The sequence below is a fragment of the Nelumbo nucifera genome, chromosome 4, assembly GCF_055504915.1.
Source record: "Nelumbo nucifera cultivar China Antique chromosome 4, China Antique-T2T, whole genome shotgun sequence".
In the NCBI taxonomy this organism is placed as follows: domain Eukaryota; kingdom Viridiplantae; phylum Streptophyta; class Magnoliopsida; order Proteales; family Nelumbonaceae; genus Nelumbo; species Nelumbo nucifera.
The window spans coordinates 65,204,599-65,228,262 of NC_142652.1; the positions used below are offsets into that span (position 1 = coordinate 65,204,599).

At 38.3% G+C, this 23,664-nt stretch overlaps 1 protein-coding gene across 1 annotated transcript; it reads right to left on the bottom strand.

Moving 5' to 3' along the window:
* Positions 1 to 287: 287 nt before the first annotated feature.
* SPX4 (SPX domain-containing protein 4) lies at positions 288 to 20,436 on the bottom strand. Its single transcript, XM_010247093.3, has 3 exons — positions 19,678 to 20,436; positions 1,116 to 1,281; positions 288 to 993 (listed from the first exon to the last, which is right to left on the bottom strand). Exons 1-3 carry the CDS (start codon positions 20,002 to 20,004, stop codon positions 515 to 517), a joined length of 972 nt encoding a protein of 323 aa, XP_010245395.1. The 5' UTR covers positions 20,005 to 20,436; the 3' UTR covers positions 288 to 514.
* Between the last annotated feature and the right edge of the window lie 3,228 nt (positions 20,437 to 23,664).

Below are 23,664 nucleotides of genomic sequence, written 5' to 3' on the forward strand. Positions count from 1 at the left end.
AAACATTGGTTTGAGTTTACCCCTAACATGTTAAAATATACTACCTATTGACTTTGTTCAAAAAACCGTCGATTGAGTGATTGCTTTCAAACCAATAATCCTATAATTTATTTTTATTCTTCAGTGTTTATAAATTATAATACACATTTTTAAATTTTGGATAATAATAACAAAAGAGAGGCTGGGACGTTGAACAACTAACAAGTGATTTCATTGAGGTTTTGTTTCAACCTTTAAAAGCTGTGCAAAATGAAAAATTAACAATCGGCTGAATTGTTGTGTCAAGATTTATGGTCACAAGAGATTAATTCTCACCCAATTCAAATCAATTACAGAACCCATATTTATTGCTAACATTTATACATCCAGAAACATCTTCAAAGATAAGTCCTGTTTTCTTGAGAATTGGAATTAATGTTACAATCTTTGGCAAGCAGCTCATTAATCATTATGACTAAGAATTTGAACATTCACAAGTCTTGAAACTAAGACTTATTTATGCAAAATCCAATTACTAATTTTTACGTGATATCTCTTGATCCTTATCATCCCTGTTATGCAAGGTGGTTGATGAGTTGGAAGGAGAGTCCTCGGATGTTACAGAACCGGCACTATCATCTTGACCGTAAAAGAATGAACCCAAAGACAAAGGATTGTAGGTAGAGCTTGCCTTTCGGAGGCCTTGTATGGTTCTCATTGCAGCCAGTGTACTACGATAAATGTCCACAGTATCCTCACTGAGAGAGGATGTCTCTTGCAGGGTAGATGTATCATTGCATAGAGAGTCCATCTGATCTTGTGGAGGTGGTGCACTGGATTCAATGACCTCTGCTTGGAGTGGGAAGAGAAGTTCCAGATTGGCTTCACACTCATGGACTAGCCTTGTGAGAGGTTCTGTGGTGAAGAAAGGTTGATGGAGGGCACGCTGTGTGAAAGGTAACTGCAACAAACCCCCGGTTCTCTTATCATACTTCTTCAGAATTTTCACCAGTCCTGTAAGGTAGGAATGAACAGGAAGTCTCAGCAGGTATTGATGTTTTCCAATCCTTTTACATGTCCTCCCCAATTGGGCACTTAAACTTTTCTAAGAGATGTAGATAAAATATTTAATCTACCTGTAAAATTAAGGGAACTGTAGTTTTTAAGAAGAATCATCTCCCCATGAATAGTGACAAAGTCTTTACGGATATCCAACATTTCCTCACTGAACTCATTCTCTGATGTAAAAACTCCATCTTTACTGCTTTTTTCCTTCACACTCTCAATTCTTTCCTTCAGCTCCTATTGCAAATTCAATCAAGCCACAATAAAAAAAATACATAATTACATAAACAACAAAAAAAATCACAGTTGCATTTGTGCTCACTCCAATGGATACAAGGCCTTCATAATAGCAAGGCATGAACTTTTTTATAAGAAATAGTAAAGCATGAACTTTGTCATCCACATCATGGACATGCAAAATACTTGTAGTACTACTTGGAGATAATGCCAAGACATTTTTTGATGATTAATGAAGAATGATTGAAAGAAAGGATTGCATTTCTACACAGTATGAAGCATTCATAACTTCATAGCTACAATTTAATGATTCAACTTTGTAGAATCAATGCAAACCTCTTGTATCGTAATCCTATGCTTTTTGACTTCAGCTTTCTTCAACAGCTTTTCTTATTCCCAACCTCAGTCTGACGGTCCAAATTCCTATCATTCCCTTCCCTTCAACAGTGCCACATTTTTTTATCACCACTTAATTCATAATAAGAAAGTACAACAGAACAAAGAGAGGAAGAAATAAGCTCTCCAACTCTCCCCCAAAAGAAAGCCAAGTTTATAATAAAGCCCAAAAAATTGATCTCTTCCCACCCCTTGTTTCACGAGTTCATCAGCAAAAGAATTAGCACATCTTTTCACCAACTGCAACCTTACTTCCATATCTTGTGATGCAAACTTAAATCTCCTTTCATTAGCATAGCTCCAAAAACCATCTTCCTTCTTTTGCAGTCAACCCATCACCGGTTATGAATCTCTTTCAATAATCAGCTTTCAAACGTTCAGCTCCTTGAATCTTTGTCCACCTTCCATTACAGCTAAGATTTCGGCCCTTAAGGGATCACTTACATCAATTGGACCCAAGAACAAAGCAACGATCTTTCCTTCCTCATTTCTGAATACTCCTCCAATGCCTGAAGGACCAAGGTTCCCCTCACTGCTTCCATCAAAATTTAGCTTAATGAAACCACAAGAACGTGGACACCAAATGGGGCTAACAACAGCGTTAAGAGGGCCTGAATCAGCCACTTTCTTCTACTTTCTAAGCAGATCATCTGTAAAGATATCTCCAAAAATGTCCGAAGATTTCACCCAATGGACCACTCTAACGGTAATGGCTTCAACAATTGCTTCTCTATTTCTCTCCTTTTCTAAGAAAATTCTTAAGTTTCTTTTCTTCCCAAATTATCCAGCAAGCAGCAGCCCTTGTGCATCTCCATAATAATCTTCCCCTTTTCTTTGGCCAACTGGAAGAGGTAGAAGCAAAAGTCTCTCCTAAGTCCTACCTTCTCATCCAATCTCTAGATAAATATTGCCCGACTCTCATGAAAAAGGACCTAGGTGAACTTTGATACTTTTGGGCATTAAAGTTGTTAGGTCCAAGCTTTTGATACGCCAGATAGGGTGTATCAACTATCAAGACTTCAAATCTTGTGCTTCCTTCTATTTTTTCAAAATTTGATGATTGGGCATATTATTATATGATGCAATACGCCCCAGCCCATATCAGGCATATCGTATCTAAATTCTGAACCTTGTTTAGGAATAAACATGGGATTTTTATATTATAAAAGAAATATGTACTTTACCTGCATAAAGGGATAGGGAAACTGGGAGTGAAGCCAGCTGAAACCCCCACCAACCAAAATCATAAGTGCTACAAATGGAGAGCTTGTGAAGGACAAAAGGATGTATCAAATGTGAAGAGTCCCAATGATGTATTATATTACTGTAGTCCTTGTATTGTATCTCTTATTTTCTTATTTTCTTCTTTAGTCCTGCAAGGGCTTTTTCTGTAAATATTCACTCTCTCTCTCTCTCTGAACTGTTTGTGTGGCATGGTATCCGAGCAGGTTGCTCTATAATCTGGGCTTGCTCCATGCTCACTCACTAATCTCTCAAGGGCTGCTGATTTCTGGGTGCATTGACTGAAGATAGGGCTGTATTGATCAACCCTAACCCTAGGTTACTCTGTTCTGCAATTTCAGCAAGAGAAAGCTTCTTAGAACCCTCTTGGAAGGCATTTGCTTGAAGTGAAACTTGATCCGATGTGTTGCCCAGGCCTGTTTTACTCACAAGAAAGTTTCTTTAAGATTAGACAAGTTTTGGAGGAGTTCTGATCTTCTCTCCAGGGCAGAAGTAGGTTTCTTCTTCCTTCTCTGGACTGTGTCATTCCCAAGTATTCATGCAAGCTTCAAGCACTCAATTCCAGGCTGCTATTACTTCAGACTGAGGAGTTCAAACGACATACTCCATTCCTCTTCAAGCTGCTCATCTGAAATCACTTGGTGGCCGATTTGAAATGCACAGAGTAATTCCCTTTCGGGAAAACCTCCCATGTCAGGTTGCTGAATCCCTTTGTTTCTCAATCAACTGTTGTTTATCCTTGGTACCATAGATTTTGTGCTGCCCTAGGGTATCCTCACTTTTCAGTTACTTGATAGGAGTTTATAATCAGTTCGGGAGGTTTTTTAATCCTCTCCTCAGTTCAACAGTCCTGATACACTTGGGTTGGACTGTCAACACAGCATACAATCTGGTTGGTCTTGCTCTGAGTAATCTCTTGGAGGATTTTGATTCCTCTATAGGATGGCTTATCTCTGCTAGTTGTCCGACTGAAGTTATTTGATCATATATATCTTCTGGACCAGATTTCATTACTGTTTATCTGCATTGCTTACTTCAACCTTGATGTTAAAATTCTTTTTTTTTTTCTGAGAAAGTCCTGTGTTTGGGTTGCAGTGATACTACTTTCAGTATTTAAATTGTTGCTGAATTAAGTAAAGTGGTTAACAACCTTGAAATATAAATGTCAGTGCTGCTACTTTACTCCCAGTGTTGTTTTATTCATTTAAAATAGCTGAAAAGAAAGGTATTATTCCTGTGAAATTTGATGGAACCAACTATAGTATGTGGAAGTTCCATAACCAGAGTGCTTCTGGTTACTCTCTTTGTTAGGAAAAGACTCCAGGGTCTTACGATTCTCCTCTTGTATGTGGATGACACGTTTTGAATGGAAATGGTATGGAGAAACTGAAGCCTACATATATGTCAATGGTTCTTTCAATCCAACATCAGAAACAGCTGGCATTGGTTTTATCATTCTAACACGATCAATCTGTTTTATGTGCAACAAGCAGAAGAATTAAGGCTTCATCAAGCGCTCAAGCTTAATGGTGGGCAGCTATCTACGGCCTCAGGAAAGCTGTATCACTGAAATTCAGAACAGTGACTCTTTTGGCAGACTCTCAATAAGTCGTGAAAGGTATAAATGAGTATATATAGATATAGATATATATGCAAAATATGGAACCTGGCTCATCATCATTCTTTTTTTTATCAGTAACAGGAAACTTTCATTAAATTATAAAAAGATTAAAATACAAAGATTGGGAGAGGTAAACCCTCTTACCACCCCCCCAACAATAAGATTACATAGTAGCCCAAAACAAATGGCTTCTTCCCACCCCCTGTTTGGCCAAAGCATCTACAAATGAATTAGCACATCTTTTAACCCACCGGACACGCACATCCATTCCTTGAGTTAGCCACTTGAAATGACTTTTTTCATTAATGTAAGCCCATAACCTGTCGTTTGCCTTCTCGGCTTCTCTATCCAACCAATTACCACTTGTGACTTTCCTTCAATAATCAACTTATTTATATTCAACTCCTTAGCCCTTTTTACCCCCTCCAGGAGGGCCTGAAGCTCTGCTCTCAAAGAGTCTCCAACTCCAATTGGTCTAGAAAAAAGAGATATAACTGAACCTGCCTCTGTTCTGAACACACCACCAACCCCTAATGGCCCTGGGTTTCCATCACTGCCCCCATCAAAGTTGAATTTGATAAAGCCTTCCATCGGAGGGGTCCACATCGGAAGGACATTCAGTCTACTGGGAGACAAGACTGCTATCTCCTGCCAATTATTCATGATGGTCTCTATTGAAACATCTCCAAAGAGATTCATTGTTTTTACCCATTGTGCTACCCTCAATGAAATTACTTCTATAATTGTGTCCCTACTTCATTCTTTTTCAGCAAATATCCTTTGGTTCCTTTCCTCCCAAATTGTCCAACAAACTGCTGCTTTAATACATCTCCACAAGATTTTTCCCCTCTTTTTGATCCGGCAACCAACTGCGTAGGCGAAGAGACTACAAATGCTTGATGGAGGAGTCCACTTGCAACCAAATAAAGAGAGAAACCACTACCAAATAGAAGAAATAAAAGGGCAGGATATAAGTAAATGAGAACAAGACTCACCATCAGCGTTACAAAGGGTACATCAGTGCGGGGACAAGCACCAAAAAGGCTTCTTTTTTGAAGAAGACCGCAAGTATTAATTGTTTCCGAAGTGATTTCCCAACAGAGTGCTCCAACCCTAGGTGGGACCGGTCTTCCCTACACTTCTTTAGAAGGGAAGGGTGAGGCAAGAGCAACGGAAGAGTGGGCCAGGGCATTGAAAAAGGAGGCACAACTGAAAGAGCCAGAAAAAGAGAGGGTCCAAATTCGGGAATCCCCCTAAATCAGATCTAAAAAAACCTTTTTGAGAACCTGAATCAAGGACAACATCAAATCCATCTCAAAATCTCTAAGGCCTCGTCTGAAACTCAAATCCCAATTAATCTTAAGCCCTGGGCCAACGGAAGAAACTAAAGAAGAGGCAATTAAGTTTTTGTACCTAGAAAGGGAGAAAAGGGAAGGAAATTGATCTTTAAGAGGTGTCTCCCCTACCCACACATGCTCCCAAAATCTCACCATATTTCCAGAACACAAATTGTACCTTATGAAGGGTAGAAAACAAGGAAGAATGGTATGGATGGCTTTCCAAGGTGTTATCACTTTTGTTCACAGTTTGTCTTGGTCCATCGGAAATCTCCATAGCCACTTACCCAGTAAGGCTGTATTCCTCTTCTGAATATTCCCAATTCCTAGACCCCCTAACTTCTTATTTCTAACCACCATTTCCCATCTCACCCTATGATCCCTCCTCTCCTCACCTGGTTCCCATAAAAAGTCCCTCATTACCTTCTCTAGCCTTCTACAAATCCTCATAGGCTTCCTAAAGACCAAAAGGAAGTAAATTGGCAAATTTGCTAATGTTGATTTGATCAAAGTAATTCTCTCACCCATCAATAGGTAATTCCTTTTCCAGGAGGCAAGCCTTGTTGAAAATCTATCCACCACTGGGTTCCAAAAATTCACACTTCTAGGGTTGCCTCCCAAAGGTAGACCCAAATAGGTCATAGGCCACTGGCATACCTCACACCCCAAAATTCTTGCACATTCATGAACTTCTTCATCTTCCATGTTGATACCTGCTACACAAGTCTTATTGAAGTTGACTTTCAAATTTATTATTTTCTCAAATACTTGTATCACCTCCTTCATATTTCTCACCCAACTCAGATCACCTCCCTCACAGAATAGAACAGTATCATCAGTGAATTGCAAATGAGTGACAAGTACTCTTTCTCTTCCCACTCTCCAACCTCACACCAAACCACTCAAATCTGCTCTCTGAAAAAGAATACCCAGCACTTCTGCCACTAGAGTAAACAAGAAAGGAGAAAGAGGATCCCCCTGTCGAATACCTCTGATGGCCGGAAAGTGGTCAACCACTATGCCATTAACCAAGAGTGAATAATGACAGGTACTAATGCAACCCTTGATCCACTTACACCACTTATCTCCAAAGCCAAAATTCCTCATTACTTCCATTAAGAAATCCCAGTCCACCAAATCATAGGCTTTCTCTAAATCAAGCTTGCAAACCAATCCTTTCTTTCTAGATCTCTTTAGCTCCTCCACACTCTCATTGGCAATAAGAATTTGATCCAAGATCTGCCTATCCTGTACAAAGGCCCCTTGATTTAAAGAAATAATAGAAGGAAGCATTGATCTAATTCTTCTAGATAGCACCTTGGCAATGATTTTATACAGACTATGAGCAAGACTAATGTGCCTAAAGTCCTTGGGATGTAATGCTCCTACCTTCTTTGGAATCAAAGTGATGAAGGTAGAATTTAGACCTAGATTAATTACTCCTCTGTTAAAAAATTCATCAAACACCTTATGGATATCCTCCTGGCTCATCATAATGTATGCAGTGTCTACCAGATCAATGAAGGTTTATCTTTTTGAAAAAAAAAAGAATCAGATTGCCCTAGTGGTTTGTTCTCTTCTTATTCTTTCTACAAGAGCTGAACAATTTGTCTCCTCCCCCTCTTCCCTCTCGTTTCCCCTAATGTTAATGTTAAGGAGGTGCCCAACAAAGATAAACAAAAGCTTCTTGAGGGAGAAGCTCCTTCCTTGTTCAGCAGTTCAAGCTCACCTCCTGAATATGTTTAGTAAATTCTGTCAGAGCAGTTTGAACAAAGAGAAAACAAATTTGAAATGTGCATGTCTAAAGATGACCACACCTAGAGGTGGAATTTGCCAATGGAGGTTAATATGCTTTTTGATCCATCAATGTTTGCTTGGCCTGAAAAAAGGGGAAGGATCATCAATTATGTGGAGATGCAGGAGGACAGCACTGATTTGGACTATTTGGGAAGAAAGAAATGCTGGGATGATGATTAGAGTTACATATTGGACAAGAACTATAGACATCTTTGGCCAATTTTGATAATATTTGGAGGAATTGGACTGTGGTGGTAAGAAGCTCTTCTACAAAGCCAAAGGTAGATTCAGTGTGGATGATGAAGGACACTAGAAGTTGAACTTTGATAGGAGCACCCAAGCAACCTGGGTCCATCTGGAATGGGAGGCCCTAAGAGATAAAGAAGGGAATATCAGTGCTTTGTTCTCAGGACTAGTGAGAGTAGAGGGTTCTGTTAGAACTGCACTACTTACTGATTTGGTGGGAGTCCAGATTGCACAATTTGAATATGGAAGTGATTTCAAGTTGCTAGTGGGGTGGTTGAAAGAACTGAGGACTGTAATGTGGTGCTATCAAAATGAAATCAAGAAATTCAAAGGGTTAACAAGGAATTGGAATGTGAGGAGGTCGGCTAATGCTTTGGCTGATTGTTTAGCTAAACACGGGGTGAATAGGGATGTTATATTTTCTGTGTTGGGCTTAATTGTAAGATGTAAAGTGAAACTTTGTAGGGAGAGGCTGCACCTCGTGTCTCTCCAGGGGATGCTTGTAATGCTTTAAAGTTTAATATTTAAAAAATTATTAATTTATCAAAAAAAATGTATGATACAACAGTACTCCCAGCCAAAATTAATGACAAAAAGATCCAAAAGGCATAACCCTTGGATTCTCTAGAAATTCATCTATGACCAATGCAAATAAACAAGGGCTAAGTGCTGAACCTAGGTGAAGACCCATGTCTCACTCATAGGTGTTCTAACATTGGTTGTTGACCCTCATGCATATCCTTAATTAGGTCTACATACCTATTTGGAACCCCTTTCTTTTCTAAGATCCACCATATTATCTCTCTAGTAATTGAAGAGTTGGATGGAAAGGAAGTAGCTGGTCTGATGGAGGAAAGTGATAGGAATGAAAGATGGAGTTTGAAGAAGGAACTAGAGAAGTTATTACTAAAGGAGGAAATCAATTGGAGTCAGAAATATAGGAGCAAGTGGATTAAGGAGGGTGATAGGAACACTAAAATTGTTCATGCATTGGCAAATGGAAGAAGAAAGAGCAACTTTGTGTCAAAGTTGAAGGTTAATGGGATGAGTAGTGGCCAACAGAGTGAGATTTCCCAAGTTTTTGTGGACCATTTCAGATTTCCCAAGCTTTCAAAGGAGTCTCAGAGATGGTTGGAAAGAAGATTTGATAGTGAAGAAATAATGGATGCATTTTGTTCTATGGATAGTGCTAAAGCTCCTGGCCCTAATGGTTTCACTATGGCTTTCTACAAAGATTGTTGGGAGATATTAAAAGATGGCATTTTAAAGTTTTCGAGGAATTTTTTAGGGGTGTGATTAATTCGGGTCTGAATTGAACTTTCATTGCTTTGATACTGAATCACCGGGTTAATTAACCTGAACCCAACCAAAAAAGTCAGATCTGACTTGGGTTTAGTTTATGATCCATTGTTTTTTATCATAAAATCTGTCTCACTAAACAAGGTGATCTCTGAAATGGAAGCAAGGAAGTAGAAGATACTTATGGACCTCACTTCTTGCTGATATGAATGAATAGGGGGCCTAGGTTCTATTTTTGGGCTAGAAGAAAAGAAGAGAGGATATCATGAATATCAAATAATCAATATTTTAAAATTTAAATTTGGCCCACAAACAGTACATAAACAATAAACCAGATATCAAATCAGAAAGATGGTTGTTTCCAAGGTAACCCAGGGACATCAGGAACTGGTATTTAGAGACACTGCCAGTAGGGTAATGCTACCATATGCAGGACCCTCCAGCAGAGAGGATTCAGCAACAGCTGAAGTGCCAAACTCTTATTACTGATACAGAATCTAAGAGTAGCAGTGTTTATGGCCTATAAGAGGATACAAACACTGCTGGTTATCATATGATGGATCAAGGATATGGACAGTCAGTAAGCACTGTAGACTGTTCTACAATATCAGCAAAGCAAGGTTTTCTTTCTTTATTTTGTCTGTTCTTTTAAATCTTGACAGAGAGGCAAGGTATTTTGATATCCAAAATGAACTACTCATTCTTATTAGGTTCCTAGGTCAATCAACTCTCTACCAAATGGTCCTGCAAAATAGTGTCTTTCAACAAATAAGCAGCTTTATATTTTTGCTTGTATATTGAGATGAATCATTTATCTTTAAATCTCCTTGTAAGCAAGTAGTATGGATGCATTTTTGTGTAATAGATGTCACATAGAAATGCAAATTTCTTTTATTTGTTTTGTTATAGATATTTCACATAGTACATCTAAAGATACAAAAGACAATGCCAAATGGTCATGAAAGGAGGAAAGGATATTTGTTGAATTAATGGTTGAACAGTGCAAAAAGGGTAATAGGAAAACTACTGCCTTTACCTCTACACTTAATCCAACCTTCAATCTAACCCAATCTGCTCTAAGTTAGATAGATTCTTGTTCTCAACAGATTGGAAAGAGCATTGGGGGAACCTAAATTCTAGAGCACTCCCTAGACTCACTTCAGACCATTGGCCTATAGTGTTGTGTAAGGAGGACTTAAGAGGAGGTGGACCTGCTCCCTTTAGGTTTGAGAATATGTGGTTGATTCATCCGGGATTCATAGAGAAGATCAAAGAATGGTGGGAACAACACAATCTGTCAGTTGAATGGAAGGGAATGAGATTCCACAAAAAGATTCAATTCCTAAAATCTCAAATAAAGGAGTGGAACCGTCTGGAATTTGGAAGAGTGGAGGAAAGAAAGAAGATTTTAATGGAGCAAACTGAGGAACTGGACTTGAAGGAGGAAAGGGGTTCTTTTGGAGAAGAAGACAGAGAAAAGGAGGGAGACAGAAACACTAGATTTTTTCACTCTGTGGCAAACACTAGAAGAAGGAAGAATATCATTTCTAAGCTAGAAGTTGATGGACCTGTTCTTTCCCAACCAGCAGAAATAGCAGAGGCTTTTGCAACCCATTTTAAATCAATTTTTGGAAGGCCTCATTTGGGTGGAGGGGCTGGAATGGCCAACTCTTAGTTTAGAAACCAGGGTGGGGTTAGAGAAAAACTTTGACTTAGAGGAGATAAAGGAAGCGGTATTTTCAATGGATAGAACGAAAGCTCCAGGCCAAGATGGATTTACAATGGCATTTTATCATGATTGTTGGGATATTGTGAAGAAGGACCTAGTGTTGGTTTTTGAGGAGTTTCACAGGAAGGGAATCATTAATCCGGGTTTAAACTCCACATTCATTGCATTGGTCCCTAAGAAGAAAGAGGCATCACATCCAAGGGATTTCAGACCGATTAGTTTGGTGAATAGTCTGTACAAGATAATTGCAAAAGTCTTGTTTCTAAGAATTAAGAAAGTTCTTCCAACCATTATCAAACCCAACCAAGGAGCTTTTGTGAAGGGAAGGCATATCACTGATCAAATTTTGATTGCAAATGAGAGCTTAGAGAATTTTAGGAAATCCAAGAAAATGGGAGTGAATTGCAAACTAGACTTAGAGAAGGCTTATGACCTAGTTGACTGGTCCTTCTTGGTGGAGGTAATGAAAAGTTTTGGCTTTGGAGACAGATGGTGTAGATGGATCTGGGGTTGTATCAGGAGTTGCCATTACTCGATATTGGTGAATGGAACTGCGGTGGATTTCTTTCTGGCCATGAGAGGAATAAGACAAGGTGATCCGCTCTCCCCCCTTTCTCTGTACTCTGATTGCAGATGTCCTGGGGAGACTGATACATAGAGCCGATTCTAGAGACTTAATAAGAGGATGGAGAGTCGGAAGGGGGAAAGTACCACTTACACACTTGCAGTTTGTAGATAACACAATCTTATTTTGTGAGGGTGGGGATATAAGATGAATCAGAAACCTAATACTAACAATACAACTCTTTGAGCAGATGTCTAATCTTAAAGTGAACTTCGATAAGAGTTGTGTGGTGGGAGTGAATTTGGAGTGAAGGGAAGTAAGTGATTGTGCAAGTGTGTTAGGGTGTGCTATCTCGGAGTGGCCTATCACTTATTTGGGCTTCCCCCTAGGAGATAACTTCAAGAATGAAAGCTTTTGAAACCCAGTAGTAGAGAGATTTGAGAAAAGGCTTGCTTCTTGGAGGAAAAATTATCTTTCTTGGGGGGAGAATCACCTTGATTAGGTCTACCCTTTCCAACCTTCCTGTTTACTTCATGTCAGTGTTCAAGATTCCTACAAAGGTCTCCAACAGGGTGGAAAAATTAATAGGGATTTTTTATGGGAACCAGGAGTGGAGAAGAAAGACCATAGGGTGAGGTGGGAAGTGATAAATAGGAGCAAGAAGCTAGGGGGGATTGGGATTGGGAATATCAGGAAAAGGAATATGGCATTATTGGGGAAATGGTTGTGGAGATTCCCGTTGGAAAGGGACAAATTGTGGACGAAGATTGTAGCTAGTATACATGGGCTGGATGAGAATGACTGGGATCTTGGAATTTTGGCAAGGACTACTGCCGCATCCCCCTGGGAAGCCATTCATGATCTGCTTCCAGTTTTCTCCCCTTGGATTAGGTACGATTTGAATTCCGGTAATCGAATAAAATTCTGGGAGCAAATTTGGGTTAGGGACCTACCCCTGAAAGACCAATTTCCATCATTGTTTGCTTTGTCAAATTTGAAAAATGAACCCATTTCCCCCTTCTTAGTTCCTTCTGATTCTTCTTCTGGGTTTGGGTGGAATCTAGGGTTGAGAAGGGCAATAAGGGATACAGATTTGGGGTGTATGTCATCTTTGCTAACCATCCTTGAAAATGTTTTCTTGAACCCCAGTAAGGGAGACACCAGAATCTGGACCCCTTCTTCATCCAACTCTTTCTCTTGTGCTTCGTTTTTTGAGACATTAGTCCAACCTACTACTCCACTTGGGTTGTCATTCGCGGTTAAAGAGATTTGGAGCAAACCCATTCCTCCTTGGGTTGGTAGTTTTTGTTGGGAAATTTTCCTAGAAAGAGTTAACACAAACGACTTGCTTCAAAGAAAGAGGCCCAACTGCTGTTTACTTCCCAATAGGTGTATTCTTTGCAAAGCTGATGGGGAAACGGGTTATCATATTATGGTTACTTCTCCAGTTACTAAGACTGTTTGGGAGTGAGTGTTTTCCCTTTTTGGGTATAATTGGAATCCCCCCGTGAGTGTGCAATGCTTGTTTTCTCCTTCTTTCTTTAGTTGACCTAAGAAAAGGGGGAAGATTATGTGGAGAAGCATTAGGGCTGCAGTGTGTTGGTCAATTGAGAAGAAAGAAATTCACGATTTTTTTCAAATAAGGAAAGAACCACAGAAAACCTAACAGATTTGATACTTTCAAGGGTTTCTCATTGGCTGAAACCAATGGAGATATTCTCTGAATTCTCTATGGCAGACTTGCTGAGAAAGTGGAAAGAGGTTACTACTACTGCTATGTATAAAAGGAACTATAGTCCCACTTGGACCCCCCCTCCCACCGGATTCATAAAACTGAATTTTGATGGATGTAGCTTAAGGAATCCAGGGCCTTCTGGGATAGGGGGTGTTTTTAGGAATGAGGAGGGGTATATTACTGCCATGTTCTCTGAGCCAATTGGAGAGGGTGACTCTCTTAGGGCCAAAATTCTAGCAGTTCTTGAAGGAATCCAAAGAGCAAGAGAATTAAGCATCAGATGCTTAGTGATTGAGGGGGACTCGAAGGTGGTGATTAGGTGGCTGAAAGGAGATATCAGTGGCTTGTGGAGTTACAGAAATGAGAAGAAAAAATTTAATTGGCTATGTAAGGACTTAGAGGTGCAATACAGCTGGGTGAAGAGAAGTGCTAACTCAATGGCTGAGGGGTTAGCTAAGCAAGGGGTGGCTAAGGATTCTTTGTTTTGGGCACATTTTTAGTATTTTGTTGTCATTTTGATGTTGGGGAGATGTTAGTGGAAAAGTTTTTTTAGTATAATTTCTCACATAACATAATTCACCCAATTAGACTAATAACTGGGTTTTTTGTTATTTGAGTAATCCCCATTCGGGAAATCATGTAGATATTCCCTTAATTACATCTCTGCTAGGGGCAGAGAAAACCTTTTGATTCTGATTCAGAAGTACCAATGAATAGAGACTAAACTAAGTATGAATTTTCTACAGAATTTTCCTTTGAAAATTCTGGTATATATTCCCTCTTTATTTGAGAGAAAACCAGCATATAAAGAAACAAACATTGTATGCATAACAAGTAAATAGGTATTATAAAAAGCATGTTTCATCAATAAGGCTACAAATGGCCTTTAAATTATGGTTGTGTGCATTATCATGCTGTGAGGAACCATAATCAGCCAAGTTTCATGACCAAGGCTGTAGATGGTTTTTCCCCTCACACATAGGCTAGTAGATTGTAAGGAACCATAATCAGCCAAGTTTCATGAACAAGGCTGTAGATGGTTGTCTCCTTACATGTATTTCAATATGAAACAAGGAAGAAAAGAAAAAAATAAAAGGAAAAAAGAAAGGAGTGAGAGGAATTGATAGAATATGGGCTTCCATCTCATGTGAGAAGCACAAGGAGTATCATATTGAAGAGGTGTAGGAAGAACACAAGATTCCCTACCTTCTTCTTCCTTTTTCTTTTATGCTCTCCACACCAATCTTCTTCTCTTTTCTCTTCCCACTTGTTTCTTAATGCTAGAAATCCTGCAAATCAATTAGTAATAACCAACAAAAAAGGCCTTAGCCCCTTCTCCTTGTAGGAGAGGGGTTTATATAGAGGAGGGAGGTGGTTAAGTAACTCCCCACTCCTCTTTTCTTAGGGTGCCAAGTGTCACCCCACTTAAAATGGGTTAAGGAGGGAAAAGAAAACTTTTCCTTCCTAAGGTGACAAGTGTCCCCCCACTTCAAGTGGTTAGAGGAGGGAAAATAACTCCTTCTTCCTAAGGTGACAAGTGCCCCCCCCCCACACTTCAAGTGGTTAGAGGAGGGAAAATAACTCTCTCCCCTAGGGACATGTGTCCCCCCACTTCAAGTGGTTAGAGGAGGGAAAATAACTCTCTCCCCTAGGGTGACATGTGTCCCCCCACTTCAAGTGGTTAGAGAAGGGAAAATAACTCTCTCCCCTAGGGTGACATGTGTCCCCCCACTTCAAGTGGTTAAAGGGGGGGAAAATAGTCCTCTTGTTAGAATAGGACAAGTGGCATCCCCTCGTAAATAAGTGGGACACCTCACAAGAAATTAATTAAAATGGATTTATTCTTCTAGGGCCTGCTGTTCCACTAAATGGGCTCTACTGCAGGCCCATTAAATGCTTATTGCATTATAAATAAGCCCAAATAACTTGGGGCCTGTTCACTAAACTAGACTACAGGCCCCTTTCTTTGTTAAAATGTTTCAGCCCACCAATAGGATTGATTGGGCTTATAAAAAAGCCCTTTTCTCTTCTTTATTATTATTTTTTTTTAAGCTGTGACTGGGAGTATCTTAATAATCTGCTCCCAGTCCAGCAAGTTTAAGGACTTAACAGGAGTTAAGATAGTTTACCTCCCCATTTTCTGTAATTAATTTTCACAAGTATTATTCATTAATAAAGATTTCTGTTATCGACCAAGAATAAATAAATCCAGAGGGATTTCAATAGGAAAACAGGGTGCAGTGCAGCTACACAGATATGCTAACCCGTTGGTCAATAAACATGGATATGAACAATTTCCAACACTGATAAATAAATTTAGTGAAACTGATAGACATTTTATACTTCTTTATATTACTCACTTTGATGTTATATATTGCTTCATTTCATTTTGTATACTTTTTTAATGCAACAAAATGCAAAAGCTTCTCAAGTTTTTTGTCCTTTTTCATATTGTGCTATTTATGTGGGGTCCGCATGATTCCATGATATATATTTGCCATTGAGTGTTGCATGTATACCAATATATGTTATTATTTTGATTAATGAAAAAAATGAGTGAGAATAAAATTTGTAACCAGTTTGGTTACAAATTTTGCTCTCATTCTTGCTGGAAAAAAATCATTTTTAGGAAAAAAGTGTTAGGTTCGTAGTAATATTTTCTCATTCTTCCCATTTCTACTCATTTTTTTCAATCTTAGAATTTCATCTTGGGTAAGAATGAGAAAGAATGAGAGTTGAACCTAACATTAGAATTTCACCATGGTATGAAACTAACAATGACTCAATGGGAACAAGATTTAATGGAGTTTGATCATTAGAAAATGGTATGAAACTAACTATGACTCAATGAGACATAAACCTTTTATTCTCATCTTTTACTATAAGTATATGAATATAATCTTGATTGTTCTTTTTTGTAGGATTGGGTAAAAAAAATGATTAGATTGGGACTTGGGAAATTACGATTGGACTTGGACATGTTGGATTTGTGATAGTTGCTGGATTTATGGAGAATTGGAGATTTTGATTTGGACTTGTGGTTATCGGATTCATGAATTTATGGTTGAATGAATTGTAACTTTCTATATCGGAATTTGTTGAAAGTTTAAGTTGTTGAGAAATTGTTAAACGATTGGTCTTGGTTAAATGATTTGGACTTGTTGTGGTGTATGAATGATTGTCAGTATTTTAAAGGGAGATTGCTGGTTTTTTAACTTGTAAGTTGTTGACTATAAATCGGTTTCAGGTTTGTTATAAACAGGTTTTATTGGTTACAGTCTGTTATTTAAGCTTATAAACAGGTTTGTTATTTTAGCTTACGAAACATCTTTTCAAACCAAGGTCTGTTAAAATTTCAGGTTTAGTGGTTATCTTATTATAACATAACTAATGTTTTACTAGCTAAATAAGAGGTTTGTCGTTGCCTTTTATCAGGTTTGGCACTGTTTTTTACAAGTCTTCTTGCAGATGATTAGATATAAGCAGGCCTTATCGTGTCAGACCCAACTGTCCTGATTACTAATTGATTCCGTTATGGGACCAAAATTACATACCCTATAAGGTCTGGTTCAGGACAGAGACAGGGAATTTTCTTATTGGTTCAGGGCAGTTCTACCCTGTCCTGAACCAGACCTGACCCATTGACAGTCCACTCAGCACTTGAGATTAGGGTTCGAAGGGAGAACACAAGAGAAACAAATCATGGGGTGTCAAGAGAATGAGTCGACCCCCACACTCAAAGAGCCAAAAATATATTATGTACAACTACAAGCATACCCTTACAGGGAAAAAATATAAAGAAAAGAAATAAACATGATAGAATACAACAAGACTATAGTAATACAATACAATACACACACTTAACTCCCATAGTCTCTACACAAAATACAGTTTGTCCATATCAGTTGAATGGATAAGTGAGCAATATGAGATAGGAGTAATTTTGCTTTCCCTCAAGCCCTCTAGGATGAGATTGATCACTTGGAGACTTCGAGGTGATTTAGTACATTGTTCTAAAGGTCTCTCTCAAGCCCCAAGCAATACAAGAGTTTTGTTTAAGAATAAAGTGTTCATCTCTACAGGTCTCTCTCTTCATGTGTCTGCCTTTTCCTTGAGTTTTCTGCACATAACCTGCAGTGATCTGTCAAACTTAATCCACCTACAATCATGTAGAAACCAGGAGGAGATTGATCAATTAGAGTCTTGGAGGTAATTTACTATAACCTGCTTTGATCTGTCAAAGTCAACCCACCTAGAAATCATCTAGAAACTAGGAGACTGATCACTTGAAGTCTTGGAGGTGGTTTAATGACATTGTTCTTTTTTGATAAATAACAGAATTTTTCATTAAATATTAATAAGAATATTGCAAGGAGTACAGAAAAAAGAGGAGATAAAACAGCTTATCTCCACAACACCCATAAGAATAATTACAACCTAGCCCAAAACAAATTAGTCCTCCCAACCTCTTGCTTTGTTCGGAAGAATAGGGTGTTGTGGAGATAAAACAGCTTTTCTCCACAACACCCATAGGAATTATTTAGCGACATTGTTCTAAAGACTCCAAGCATTACAAGAATTTTGTTCAGAAGAAAGGCTGTTCATCTCTATAAGTTCTCTCTTCATGTTTCATGGGACTGATCAATTAACTAATTCCTCAAACTCAGCACCTCATCTCTACAGGTTTTCTCTTCATGTCTACCTTTGCCTTGAATTTTCTGCACATGACATGTTTTGATCTGTCAAAGTCAACCCATCCAGCAATCATGGATAAACTAGATGTCAGTTCTACTCCAATGGCACAATTTCAGGAAGCTCAAAGTTTCATCCATCCTTCTTTGACCAACCTGGAACTCTAGCTGTCTATCCAAATAATACTCCTTCACAAATCTCTTCCATTTTTTTCTGATGCTTGATATTACTTGGCACATCAAAGCCACAGCTTTTGTAGTCAATTAAGGGGTGTGGCCTTCAGAAGACATCGTGAAATTTATCCCTACAAAATGAACTTTTCCCAATGGAGATCTCCATGTTCATTAGCTTAGTTGTGCCTAGTTCCTTTGAGAAATGATGCTCAAAACCTCCTGTATGTGCTCATCAACAATCTCACAATTCACCAAGTGATTTCTCTTGCCCATTCCAAAAGGAAAATCCTTTGCAGCTAGGAAATGCAGTTCCTTGTGCCTGTTGACAGATGAAAACACTGAGAGGAAGTAAATGAGAAAGGTGGAAAAGATGGCTTTTAAAAAGGTTCCCCTAGCAAGATGACTTTCACATCTTGCAACCTTTCTTTACATTAGTACAAATTCTCTGAGCTGTTTTTGCAAGAAAGTAAGGAAAATGTTTACTAACCCCTGAACCCCAAATTGTGGGGAAGATAAAAATTCTATCAAGCACCAGAATCTGAATGTACATTTCAGTTCATTCTGGCACTGAGGCATGGAGATGATCATTGGCAATAGAAAAGCATAATCAGAAACAATAATGTATCAGATAATTACAAGATCAAGGAAGGCACAACAAAGATACAAAGAGGCTCCTCATGCTCACTAGTCCCTTCCTATATAACAACCATATCAGGATAAAAGGCTCAAACAGAAAGAAGGCATGGGTATTTAATATCTATAACAAAGTAGGTATACACAGTCATCATGGATTACTCCTATCAAAAGAAAAAAAAAAAAATCATCATGGATTACCCACTAACAGTTCAGACAATAGTAAACTTGGATTGGGTGCCAACACCACTCAATTTATTGGAAAATGCTTAAAATTGAGGAAAAGGGCATCTGGATGTCAACCACTCAAGAATTATGTTGTCAAACAAAACCCTACTTGTCAATCTAGTTGGTTGAGTTGAACTCCTTTGGGAGAAGGAAATTCCATTCTAGCTGAGCTCTTCTCACTCCTCTAAGGCTGAGATTACTTCTTCCCAAGCGACTCTAATGTAGAAATGTAAGGAGAGTCATAAGTGGTAACTGGATGGATGTGAAATGAGAAGGCCAGTGGATGCACCGGCATTGATTCATTGCGTTGGTCTTCGTTCAGCTCGAAATCAGCTAAGGAGATAGCGGACTCTCTGGCAAGAAGTGGAGCTAATAGTGATTTATTGCATTGGAGTATTGCCCATCCGGCATAGGCGGTTGTAAGTTTAAGGCTGGACTAATTCAAGGGACTTGGTAGCTGACTCCAATGGGAATGTACCTTAAATTGTAATCTAAGTTTTGATAACTAACAAAATCCTCATCTGTTCGTTAGCAAACCAAAAAACATGAGAGTAGCACACAACACGATGAGATTGAGTTGTCCGATAATCAATGCAATCACAATTCCCCACAACAATAAACAAAAACAGAATGCACTTTTCAGGATTAGTTTCGGAGAAAAAGAAAGGGAAGAACATGAAAAAAAAAAAGAGAGATGAAAGACCTGTAAACGAATGACGAATTCTTCCTCTTTGTCGACGTAGAAATCGTTGATCTTTTCCAACTCTTCATCGAGAATCCTGACGAACCATTCTTCTAGACCAATCCAGGGTTTGTTTCTCTCAGTGTCATCAGTGGAGACATCGCCATCAGTAGGAGCACCGTCGATGATCTGGCGATGATGGCGAAGAAGATCGTCGAGGACCAGTGAATCAGGGGAGCTAGGGAAGTGCTTGAGAAGTTTCTTTAAGGGTTTGTAACACAAGAATTTGTCCCTCCACTCTGGAATGGTTTCTTCTAAGTGGGTTCGAAATTCCTTACCGAATTTCATGTATGTAACGTACCCCTTTTCTGCGTATATAGAGAGGAGATGGGAGGGAACAAGACGATGGGGTAAACTTCGGGAGAGGAATTATTTTGTGAATTAAAACAGTGGAGAGGAGGGCGATGTACTATGTGCAAGGGAATCTATTATTTTTTATTTTTTAATATTTTTTTTATGAAAAGCATGGATGTGCTAGATAGAGAAGCCGGAGGCAGCACGTCCCCGCTAAGTCGGACTGGGATATGCTCCTCACACAGAACGGCTCACTCCGACATGAACATCTCACTATGCATTGTAACATTTCCGGTGAATAATAATTTATAAGTATAAGAGATGTTTTCAATGTATGGTAGGATGTGTTGTGTTCATTCCTATGGATAGAAACTAAACTCACAAGGAAGGTTATAGAAATTAAGATGAAAAGACCTAGAGCATATGAGCCTTCTTAACAATCCAATCCACCACTTGATTTGCCTTCCTATTGACATGCTTGTAGTTGATGTCACTTTCAAGATGATCCTTGAGTCTTAAAGCATTGGGAAATTCCATATTAGTATCTTGTACTTTGGGTCTAGTGCCACATTAGTCCCCAAATTTTAAAATGCGATAATTTAGTACTCGAACTTTCAAAACATGTCAATCTAATATCTGCCATTAACTAGTTCGTTAACCAGTTGTTAAGTTCCATTTGAAAAGACATAAATACCCTTCAAGTGTCATCTAATTCTCCTTATCAACCATCCAAACATTGACAAAAAATTAGCAGTCTCAAATCCTTGTCTCTTCTATTCAAGAAAATTGGGGTCAGCAGAATGCTCACTGAGACGTAACCCCAACTTTTTTGCATAGAAGGGGCAAGGATTTGAGACTATTCATTTTCATCAACATGTGGATGGTTGATAAAGAAAATTAAATGACACTCAAAAGGGCATTTGTGTATGTTCAAATGTCACTTAATGGCTAGTTAACGGATTGGTTAGCGATAGGTACTAGATTGACACATTTTGAAAGTTCGGGTATTGAATTGTCACATTTTAAAATTCGGAGACCAAAGTGGCACTAGACCCAAAGTATAGGGTACTAATCACGAATTTTCCCTAAAACATTCCTGGATGATGGTCTTGAGGTTCCAAGGAGGGGAAGCAATTCCCTTTAGACATGAAATAACCAGCTTGGAGTCCCCGTCAATGATCAGCTTTGAATTCTTGAAATTGGCAGCAAGGTTATGTGCCTCCCACATCGCCCATGCCTCAGCAACATTTATGGATGAGTATTCCATCAAGTAACCCTTGAAGTCCACAATCTTATCGAGAGGATCTTGAGCCACAGCAGCAACCGCACACATTCCATTTAGAAGTCTAGATGCATCAAAATTAATTTTTATTCTTCCATCCTTAGGGGGTCCAAACTATGTTCTTCCACTTTTTGATCTCAAATTGTTGTTTAGTTTTTTCAAAAAGGTCATAGTATTCCACAAATTCTTTTGTCGCTCTCTCAATAATAGTAATTGGGGATTCTGGTTTATCTGAAAAAATTTTGGAATTCCTGTTCTTCCATACTTGCCATAATATAACACATCTTTCCTTCATCTTACAGTTAAGTTTGACATCAGCCTCGTGCACTCTATACCACCACTCACTCAAACTATCAGTTTCAAGGGGAGTTTCTAAACCATTGTTTACTGTCTTCAAAACTTGTTTAACCATATTGCACTTTTTAAAAATGTGGTCAATGTCCTCTTACTCCCCACAAAAATAGCATTCTCCATCAATGTTCATCCCTCTTTTCTTTAAGGTTATGTTTGGTTTGAAGGAAATGGTAGGAAAAGGAAGGGAAACATAAGGAAGCCTATACAAGATTTGTAAAGGTTTCCCTACTTTTTCTTTCAAATCGAACACAACATAAAGAAATTTTGGAGGGAAGTTTATTATTAAGTAAAAGATAGAGGAAAAATCTTAATTTTGGTTGGCATTTAACCTTCCAAACCAAATTGATCCAATTAAACTCACAATCTCTATTAGAGATTGAGTTACATTTAATTCCGTAGGCTGATTTGACTAAAAAAACACCATATGGGTTCAATCTCCAGACAAACATATCTTCTTTATCCTCAGTAGGAATAAATATAGATCTAATCTTATCCCAAGAACTTTGAGAGGCCACCGAACGGATCTTGTTTTCATTCCACATCTTCTTCTCATGGTCAATAAAGTCCCCAACCTTTAGGTTTTCCATCTTATATGGTACAAGATCAGGGCCTTCAACCAAAACCTCATTACCAATCCAATTATCTTTCCAGAAATTAACAGAGTTTCCATTTCCAGTAACCCAACCCATACCCTTCCCTCAAAAGGTCTTTTGACTCAACAATTCCCCTACAGGCCCAAGAAATATTCTTCTTAATTTTAACATTTAAAAATTCTTCTCCTTTTAAATACTTTCCTTTTACAACCTTAGCCCATAAATTATCTTCATCTCTAAGAATCTTCCATCCCAGTTTAGCTAAATTAGCTTCATTAGCCCATTTTAAATTAATTAGGTCGAGGCCACCCAAAATCTTAGGGTAACAGACCTTGCTCCATCTTAAAAGATGCAAAGGTTTCCTATCATCGACTTTAGACCAAAGAATTCTTTTTCTGAGCCTTATTTATATCCTTAATTATTCCACTAGGCAACCTGAATGATCTCATGATAAATTGAGGTACCATATTAGCAGAAGCTTTTATTAGAGTTATTCTGCTTGCCAGAGAAAGAGAATTTCTCTTCCAAATGGCGAGTTTTTTTGGTAACTCTATCCTTGACAAATTGGAATGAATCTTTGGTAACTCTAGAAGTAATTTGGGAGGGGAGGGGGGGGGGGGGGACGTAGAAACATTTATTTGATTGGATAGGAATCTTCAAAATATTGGCAAGGATTTTCTACAATTTATTTGGGGTATTTCTAGAAAAAATAATAGAAGACTTATTGAAATTTGGGTTTTGGCCCATTGCAAATTTTTCCAAATTATCTTTGATTCTGAGACAAGCATTAATGGTAGGTTTTGCAAAAATCAAACAATCATCTGTAAATCGAAGAATAGGGATTTGGGGGAATCTTTTGCCGCTTTACATCCTATACCATTTTCCAATATTAAGAGAATCCTTCTCAAGCTTCCTAGATAAAGCTTCCGCACATAGGACAAATATGTAAGGGGAGAGAGGGTCTTCTTGTCTAATACCTCTAGAAGTTGCCCATCTATTCTCTCCTTGGGGGAATCTATTAATATGTTATGCAGTTGCCATCTATTCTCTCCTACATCCGTATTTTATTTAAAAATAATAGGCTTAACTACTTAACATTTGAGAAATTCCTTATATATTAGTTGGAACCCGATGCACTGGTTTTATTAAGAAAATTGAGGAAGGAGCTTGATGACATTTTCAATTAAGGATGGTTATTTAAGTCCAATTCAGTGACATTTTCAATTAAGGATGGCCATTTAAGTCCAATTCAAGTATTATTTTTTGGGTTCTGTCTATTTTATCCAATCATTAATTCAAGTTGCATTATAGTGGGAGCGGTCAATTTCATATATAGATAAATTTATATTACTTTTTGTATCTTAATGTTATTTTTTATTAATTTTTAAATTTTATTGATTTGTTATTATTTTCATATTATTTTTA

Excerpts from the sequence above, each read along its gene's own strand:
- SPX4 (XM_010247093.3), bottom strand. The coding sequence starts at position 20,004 with ATGAAATTCGGTAAGGAATTTCGAACCCACTTAGAAGAAACCATTCCA. Across the intron at positions 1,282-19,677 it reads AATTCGTCATTCGTTTACAG|GAGCTGAAGGAAAGAATTGA; the intron begins GTCTTTCATCTC and ends AATTTGCAATAG. Across the intron at positions 994-1,115 it reads CAGTTCCCTTAATTTTACAG|GACTGGTGAAAATTCTGAAG; the intron begins GTAGATTAAATA and ends CCTACCTTACAG.